A 9452-nucleotide genomic window follows, 5' to 3' on the forward strand; every position below is an offset into this window, starting at 1 on the left:
ATAGAATTTTCTAGAAGGGGGGGGGGCGGGGAATTGATTTTTGGAAAAAAGAAAAACCAGCAGTACAGAATAATCCTAATTTTGAAGTTTTCCAGGAATTATGAGGGACATTTTCTCTCATCAATGCTACAACATACGTTACATAGGGAATTCCAAAGGCAAACAGCCTCAGTGTTTCATTATACTCAGTTAATCTAATTGCATACCTGAGCACAGATATTTACTGTAAATAGCAAATGCTAACATTCTGATAGTTAACACACACTTGCCCTAGCCAATATAATCTATTTAGCACTCTTTAACCACATATTTTAACTTCACTAGGTCATAAACCATGATTATCAAATATTATTTTCTTCCACATAAGACAGCTATCTTGCAATTAAACAAGCAAAACTTAAAAATGAATGCAGTATTCAAGAGACTTTTTCTGGTTTCAGCTGGGATAGAGTTAATTTTCATCTTAGTAGCTGGTGCAGTGCTGTGTTTTGGATTTGGTGTGAGAACAACGTTGATAGCACACTGATGGGTTTAGTTGTTGCTGGGTAAGTTTATACCAAGTCAAGGACTGTTCAGTTTCTCAGGCCCTGCCAGCGAGAGGGGCTGGAGGGGCACGGGGAATTGGGAGGGGACACAGCCAGGACAGGTGACCTGAACCAGCCAAAGAGGTATGCCATACCATGGGACGGCATGCTGAGCATATAAACTGGGGGAAGAAGGAGAAAGGGGAGCACAACTCACAGTAATGATGTTTGTCTTCCGAAGTAACCGTTACGTGTGACGGAGCCCGGCTTCCCTGGGGATGGCTGAACACCTGCCTGCCCATGGGAAGCAGTGAATGAATTCCTTGTTCTGCTTTGCTTGCATGCACAGTATTTGCTTTACCTATTAAACTGCTCTTATCTCAACCCATGAGTTTTACATTCCTTTCCGATTCTCCTCCCCATCCCTCTGGTTCGGGGGTGAATCAGCAGCTGCGTGGTGCTTTGTTGCCAGCTGGGGTTAAACCATGACAGTCCTTTTTGGCACCTAACATGGGGCACAAAAGGTTCGAGATAACAACAGATTTGATTGGAACGTACTAGTTTGAATTTATAGCTGTTATTTCTGTTTAGCTATTAAGGGGCAGGTTTCTGTGCTTGCTATGGGGCTTGCTTGCCTTACTGTATATTACAGTCTACTGCTCATTAGTGGCTGCTTTTTGCTTTCGCTGCTTGCTGTACTGCTTATCATCGTACTGTTCTGTGCCCAGGAACATTTTGATAACAGCAATGGCGATGCGCTGGGGCTGGCAGGTGGCCAGGGCATCGCTGCTGTGCTGACAAGCTGGAACTCCAGCGTGAACTCGAGTCAAAGGGACTGTGACCTGTGGATGAGTCCGTGTGGGAGCAGGACACCCCAGAGTTCCTGTAGCCATGAATAAGTCCATGCACAAGCAGGTATATCTCAGAGTGTCTGTGGCCATGGTTATGTCTGTGCCGCAGCAGGTATGCCTCTGAAGGAATTGTGGCCCAAGGGCAAGTCCATGCTGCAGACTGTACACCTTGAAGTATCTGTGGCTGTGGTTAAGTCTATGCTACAGCAGGTACACCTTGAAGTGTCACTGGCTGTACGCGAGGTCATGATCAAAGCATGTGGCCATGGATAAGCCCATGACAGAGCAGGTACAACCCTGGAGGGATTGCAGCCAGGGTAAGGCCATGCTGGAGCTGATTACTTCTGAAGGGACTGTGGCTGTGGGTAGGGCCACACTGGAGCAGGTCTATGGTCACGGCCCATGGATAAGGCTGTGTTGGAACAGGTGCACCTTGAAGTGACTGTGGCTGTGGATGAGTCTGTGCCGCAGCAGGGATACCCCTGGAGAGACTGTGGATCATAGCTGTGGCTCCTCTTGGAGCAGGTACAACCACAAGGGACTGCAGTCTGTAGATAAGTTCAAGCTGGAGCAGGGAAAAGGGGAGAAGTTCATTGCAATATAAGCCCTATGGACTGGTCCAAAGGGACCACGGGTGGAGACTGTAATGGATATACCCTTAAATTGTAACCCATGATTTGAGTTTCACGTTGTAGGAATTACTAGAGCAGAAACCACCAGAACCATGGGAGGACAAGCCTTACAAGATGCAGTGCAAGTGCAGCAGCGACCCGAGCTGAGCTGGTTTTGGTGCCCAATGACCCCATGCAAGAAACCACCTTCTCTTCTGAGTGACCACCATAACAGATGGAGCCCAAAGCCATGGACTAAATGAACTCAATCGACATCTGTGGACATTTTGTAGTCATTTTTACAGGGGTGGTCCACAGACTAGGGGAATGATATCTGTGAATTATGTCAAAGGAGGGGAAGGGTGGCTGTAGTGGAAAGTGTGTCATGATGTAAATGGTATGGAATAAGGGGTATATACTGTCCTGGTTTCAGCTGGGATAGAGTTAGTTTCTTTTTAGTAGCTGGTGCAGTGCTGTGTTTTGGATATGGTGTGAGAACAGTGTTGATAGCACACTGATGGGTTTAGCTGTTGCCAGGTAATGTTTATGCTAAGTGAAGGACTGTTCGGTTTCTCAGGCCCTGCCAGCGAGAGGGCTGGAGGGGCACGGGACATTGGGAGGGGACACAGCCAGGACAGGTGACCTGAACCAGCCAAAGAGGTATGCCATACCATGGGACGGCATGATGAGCATATAAACTGGAGGAAGAAGGGGAAAGGGGGGCACAACCCACAGTAATGATGTTTGTCTTCCGAAGTAACCGTTACGTGTGACGGAACCCGGCTTCCCTGGGGATGGCTGAACACCTGCCTGCCCATGGGAAGCAGTGAATGAATTCCTTGTTCTGCTTTGCTTGCATGCACAGTATTTGCTTTACCTATTAAACTGTTCTTATCTCAACCCCTGAGTTTTACATTCCTTCCCGATTCTCCTCCCCATCCCTCTGGTTCAGGGGGTGAGTGAGCCGCTGCATGGTGCTTAGTTGCCAGCTGGGGTTAAACCATGACAAGACTGAATGACTCAGATTTGACTACAGGATATTAAATATCTGATAAATGAACAAACAAGGCATGATCTTTTAAAAAAGTTGTAGGTATGATTTGTGGTCTTCTTTCAATCAGGAGGGGAAAAAAAAAGTAAGTGTGATTTCATTCTTTGGACATTGAAAATGAGTTTTCTGTTCATCCAAACTGAAGATGCTTACATATTTCTTTAGTTTCTTACAGTATGCAATCATCCAGCACCAATATGTCAATAAAAGAAAAAAATTAGCTACCTCAAAAATCTATACAGTGGCATCTGCTAGAAATCATCACTAATCTCAGGCATTGCCAGTGGGAATTCACAAGGTATCAGGCAAGATCCCAGGCAAACCACACAGCCTGATGCTGCTTGATATTTCCATTTGTTACCTGCCTCACAGACAAATCTATTCACTGACATTGTAAGGAACACAGATCAGTTTTAACAGTGGCACTGATGGACTCCAGCTGGAACTTCCAAGAAAGGTGATGAATTCTTTCCCTAACCTCTTTCAGTGCAAGTCAAGATACACTTTTGAAGACAGCCAAGTTACAGGACTAAAATGCAGGTGACACTTAGGCTTACTCAGAAGTCCAACTAAATCAGTCAGTGGTTCTTCCAATTCTAAGCTATGCAGTGAGAGAGAAGGAAGAAGTTAAGTAAAGCACGTCGTTATTTACACTGCTACAAAAAGAGGTATGTGACATGATTGCATTTGGCCAAACAGCTACATTTTGGCAGTCATCACTGAAAATCTCACCCAGTCAGTTCACACATAAATCCAAAGGTAAATATTTTTTTTTTTAACTCTTCTCCCACTACACTCCAAGTTACAGCTGTGAAGAAGACAGGGGTTTTGTCATTTTCCCTAAAGCACATGCTTAGTAAGCCAACAACAATGCTGTCAGACACCAACAGGTAATGACAAACCAATAGTTTGTTCCTTGGAATCGTAACTGTGCAGATGCCTTGGAGCAAGTTTTCAGTTTGTGTTTTAACATTGTTATTGTAATGGCAGTTGCCACACATCGAGTGATGATATAAAAAGGCATCCAGCCTAGGATGCTGACAGCATCCAGTGCTCCAAAGGAGCTGAGAATTTGTCATAGTCACAATGAGTCTGTTACAGATAAGTAATCACTATTATAATTTGAAATAATTAAACATGTATGAAATTTAGCAGGACTTCAATTTCTTTTACTTCTCTGAACAGAAACACGGAATACCCTTTTCCAGGGTGTTCCAGCCTGCCCTCCTCACATTATTCATGGGCCAAAAGTTACCCAGTCTTTAAAATATTTAATCATAGCCCATGTTTTGTAACTTTCCACTTTAATAGATTCAATGCCTGAACAAGAGACTGTGTAAAAATTCATCTGCTATATAACTAGAACATCTTTGATAAATCAAGGGAGAAAATGCTACAAGCAAATAAAAATATACCTGCTACTTAATGAACATGCAAGCTTAAAGATGGGTTAATAGTCAGAAAAGATAAACACTCTTACTGTGTATAGTGATTAATTTAATAATACCCACCCACCCTCCATAGCAGGAAAAAAAGATGAGAACAGCACTTTTCACAACTGCATAAAGTATGGAGTGTAAGGCTTTTTAAACTCAAAACACTTCCTATGACAGAATAGCTGTTCAAACATGAAAAACATTGGAATAAATTATCTCTTTCTTGGAGAGATCTAAAACCAAAACCAAATCCTATCCACCCTTCAAAGCCCTCATTCTCACCAGCAAGTTGAGCCACTCTTAAAATAAAAAAAAACAACCAAAAAAAAACCCCAAAACCCCCCCAAAAAACAAAAACCATCCCAACAAAACATAGATGAAGCAAATCAGAAATATACCTGAGCACTGCTAACTCTGTAACTGACCTACCAGCCAGAGCTTAAACAAGTTTGGTGAGCATGGGAAGTTGTGATTCTAAAGATCAGTAGTTACAGTAACATCTGGAACATCCAGAACAACAATTTGGGCTTTGATAATCCTGTGTTAATACAGATAATTCAGTGAGAGATATGGAAAACAAGAGTATTTTGCAACTGCCCTGATCTTCATACTTCTGTCACAAACAGTTTTTTTATCCTTCTAACATCCAGACTAACATTACACAAGGGATGCATTATAATAACAATATTCACACACAATCCAGATGCTCCTCTTTCCCATGAATGTACTAGTAAGAGTTTAATGTTCATCAAGCTCATACTTGTCAAAGTCACATCCCAAAAGCAAGAAGACAAGCTTTGAACAATAGAAGAATGTGTCTTCAGCCTACACACTCATTACCTTAGTTTTACAATTCAATGAAACATGACTTCTTTTCTCCTGTGAGTCTGATCCTGTTTCTGCTGGCATTAATTTTAGCTTTGCTTCTGCACCACTAGCAACAAATGAGAGGGTGCTTCCTTACAACAGCAAAATTGCACTTTTGCAGCAAAATATAAAATGAAAACAAAAAGGACTCTTGCCTAGCTGCCTGCAATGCCCTACTTTCTGACCTCACCAGCATATAAAGAAGCAGTCAACACCTCGGATATGGAGAGCAAGCAGGCACACTTCAGTAACCGCGTGGTAGCGGTTACCACTACTCCCAGGACAGACCTCCTCATGCACTCTTTTTTGAGTTCTCCAGCTGAGAACATCTCAGAACATCCTGTGTGAGACAGCAGTTAAAATGAAGCGATGCCAAAGCAGTACTCACACAGCTGTCTGACAGATGCTATACACTTTTTAGAGAGGTAGAACAATTCTTAAAACTACCCTTAAAAGTTAGCTTTATAGCTAATGAAAGCTGTTTTAATACTGCCTTGGTTTTATGGAAAAGAGTATTAACCTGCAGAAAAGTGACAGCCCCTGCTTACTCAAGCCACTGCAGTCATCATTTCAGCTGCAATTTTCACTTAGAAAATACTAATGTTTTCTGACTAGTAAATAACAAGTATATACTGGTATGTTTCATTATGACATGCAGCACAGGTAACAGAAGAGACTTTAAAAGGGTAATTCCAGTGCTGTGAATTATGCTGTTACAGAAGCCTGAGAAAAAGTACATTGGGCAACCTCTAAAGCTTTTCATACCCCACTAAACCCTTTTTCAAAGTACAAGCCCTACAGTTGTGCACTACCATCTGACTATAAAGCACGAAGTCCCAATCAATCTCTGGACTTTTCAGCAGTTCTGTCATCCCACAAGCACAGCCTGCCACCTACTTATTCTTCCCTTTGCACAGTGAGAACCTACAAATGTGTCTGGGGTAAAACAAACCTTTCAAGTGCTTGTCTAAGACTTGGGAAATTTAAAGTGCTTTGTGGTTGCTGTTTAACATTTCACTGCAATACATGGAGATCGATACAAAACGCCTAAAGAAAGGACAATGGGAGCAGTCAGAAAACTAGCTAGGAGCACTGCACACTTCCTTTTTTATGTCTAACTAGGTTGTTTTTGGCAGAACTACCAGTAACACCACAAGATCCCGGCAAGGGAAAGGGAACAGACCAGAAGCAGCCCTGGAATGCTATGTGGGTCATCCAATTCTGTATGGATTTCCTAGCAATGCTGTTCCCAACACGGGTACCCCTGGTGTCAAAGAAGAAATTACAAGTTAAAACGCTGAACACAGGGAGTTCTGCACAAGCATACAACCTCCTTTTTTTTATTTTTTCTTCTTCCTCCCTTTCCTTCCTTTCTTTTTGCACTGAGTACCCCTGAGGAAAATCCTTGACTGAAAATTTCTTTAGCTAAAATTTGTCAGGGCTTTCAAAATCCCCCTACCTTCCAAAAGGAATTTCTGCACCTGCTCAGAGTAGCTTATAGGATCAAAGAGATTTTTACTTGTGTTCCAGAGACACAAAAAAAGAGCCTCACCTGCCATGCCCTCTCTTCCTGCCTTCCCCCTCCCTCCTCCACCACATAACACAGCATGTGTGCCCTGGCTCAGGCTACAGTAGGTGAAGCAGGAGTCAGCGCTACCCTCAGAACTGCTCTCTTCCAAAGGGCACCTGCAAAGATAGACAAGCTCAACGCTCTCCCACTGCACTTTGCAGATCTTCTCCTATTGACATTTCAAAGCAACTAAACTGTAGCCGTAGGTCCTCACTGCTTTGAATGATTCTATCTAGCCACTCCAAGGTCCCCACTAATAAAAAAAGCAAGTACTAACTTTGGACTAGTTGTCGTTTGGTCCCATAAAAGTCTGTGGCGGCACCGTAACACCCCCAGCCTTCATAACACCCCCAGCCTTCGCTGTGTGACATCCTAAGCGCCCCGAGAGCCAAGGCAGCCCGGCTGCAGCTGACGCGTTGACGAGAGCAGGCAGGCTGTGCAGCCCAGCCATCCCCTCCTTACACGGGGAAACTCCCACGCAGAGTACAGTTCAGAAACCGCCTCATTCACGAAGGGGAAAGCCCCGCGCCGACAGCGAGATTAGCAAGCCTCGCCGAGATGAGCAACACCTGGCCGCGATCCGTTATGCAAGCGGGGAAGCAGAACAATGCCAGGGAGCAGCCCTGCACCCGGTCCCGGGCCACAAGGCGGAGGACGCTCCCGCCCTCCCCTCCCCGCAGCTACCGAGGAAATCCAACCCGCGCTCGCAGGGGGCGGCGGCGCCGTGCTGAGGGCTGCCCTGCCGAGGCGGCCAGGCCCCCGGCCGCGCTTGTGCCCAGACCGCGGCGGGGATTAGCGCCCGGCGCGGGCCGCCGGCTTCACCTCAGGAGACCCCGCCACGCCACGCTCCCCGCAGCCACCTGCGGGCGAGGGGCTGCCGGCCGGCGGGGCTGCCCCGGCGGGCCCGCTGGGACGGGCGGCAGGTCGGGTCCGAGCCGCGGCTGCAGAGTCACCGCCGGCAGCCGACAGAAGAGCGCGGGCTGCGCCGGCCGCCGCCTCCCATCCCCCCCGGCCGTCGCTGTGGCGCCCGGACCCCCACGGGAGCCGCGCTGAAGTGCAGCCCGGCCGGCCCTTAGCCAGGGCTCAGCATCCCCCCACTGCCGGCTGGGCCGAGCGGCCAAGGGAGGCGAGGCGAGGGGCGCTAAGCCCCGGCGCAGCGCCTTCCCCGCCGGCGGGCGCTCCGGAGCCGCACCTCGCCGCGCCGGCTGCCCTCCCCCCTGCCCTCGCCCGAGCGCTCACCAGAAGAAGAGCCGGGAGCAGAGGTTGGCATCCCGCAGCGGGTTGGGCTTCTCCTCGCGGGGCACCGCTTCCATGCCGCCCGCCGCACCGCGCCAACCCCGGCGGCGAGGGCGCAGGACCAGAGGCGACTTCCCACCGCGGCCGCCGCCGCTTTGCCGCCGGCCGGCGCTGTTTCCGGGAAAGCCGGCACCCCCCGCCTCGTCCCTCCCTCCCGCCGCAGGACGCCTCCTGCCGGCTCGCTCCCCCGCGGCGCCCGCCCCGGCGCGGCGGCTGAGGCGCCGGGCAGCCCCGGAGGCCGCGCGGGGGCGACCCCCCCCCTCAGCCGCCCCGCGGCGCTGCCGCTCCTCCCCCGGCGGGGCCGAGGCCGCCCCGCGGCGCTGCCAAACGCCCGCGGGAGGGAGGCGGTGCCGCCCCGCTCGCAGCGCCACGGGCGGCCGCTCGTCACCTCAGGGCGGGCCGGGCCTCCGGCCGGCGTGGGCCACCGCCGGGCCGCGGGGGCTCTGCGCTTCTGTCCCTGGTTCCTCGTCGGTGTGTGCCCGTTGCTGATGAAAAGCATCTCCACGGCGCCTGCAGCGTCAAGCAGCGCGCCCACGCACCCTCTCGGACAGAAAAACACGTCGCGAGTCAGGGCCGAGCCCAGCGTAACGGGACCGAACCCTCCCAGAAAGGCCTGTTGCCACCTCTGCTTCCCAGGTGTGGCAGGTACTTCGATCAAAAAAATAAAAATAAAAAATTGACTCCTTGTCGTCCAGCAATGTTTAGGAGAGTTTGGTGGTACAAAGTACCTATTTAATTCCGGGAGATGGTGCACCGCAGAAATCCTTGAAGCAATTCTCAAAAGTTCAGCACATGACCATCATACTCCTCTCCAGAACCATCACCGTGGCCTGCCACAGGGAGTATGACCAAAACGAGTACAGGAAACTGGAAGAGACCAAAGAAAATAGGAATGCGGGGAATGTACCTGAAGTATTACCCTCCACAAAAAAGTAACTGGCAGAATGGGTCCCTGCCATGCTGTTATTTCTCTGCAGTCTCAGAATCACAGCATGATTGAGGTTGGTTGGAAGGGACCTCTGGAGGTCAAGTTATTCAACCCCCCTGCTGAAGCAGGACAGTCTAGAGGCAGTTGTTCAGGACCATGTCCAGACAGCTTTTAAAGATCTCCAAGGTCTCCACAACCTCCCTGGGCAACCTGTGCCAGTGCTCGATCACCCTCACCATGAAAACGCGTTTCCTGATGTTCAGAGGGAACCTCCTGTGTTTCAGGTTGTTCTCACTGACTCTGATCCTGTCACTGGGT

At 48.8% G+C, this 9452-nt stretch overlaps 1 protein-coding gene across 1 annotated transcript in view; it reads right to left on the reverse strand.

Moving 5' to 3' along the window:
* ABCC4 (ATP binding cassette subfamily C member 4) overlaps window positions 1-8331 on the reverse strand; it is a 159757-nt gene extending 151426 nt beyond the window's left edge. Inside the window, exon 1 of the mRNA XM_037377169.1 lies at window positions 8150-8331. Within this exon, the coding sequence (XP_037233066.1) occupies window positions 8150-8223 (74 nt within the window). The 5' untranslated portion in view covers window positions 8224-8331. The remainder of the gene's footprint in view (window positions 1-8149) is intronic.
* Window positions 8332-9452: the final 1121 nt, after the last annotated feature.

The sequence above is a fragment of the Falco rusticolus genome, chromosome 2 (genome assembly GCF_015220075.1).
Source record: "Falco rusticolus isolate bFalRus1 chromosome 2, bFalRus1.pri, whole genome shotgun sequence".
Lineage (NCBI taxonomy): Eukaryota > Metazoa > Chordata > Aves > Falconiformes > Falconidae > Falco > Falco rusticolus.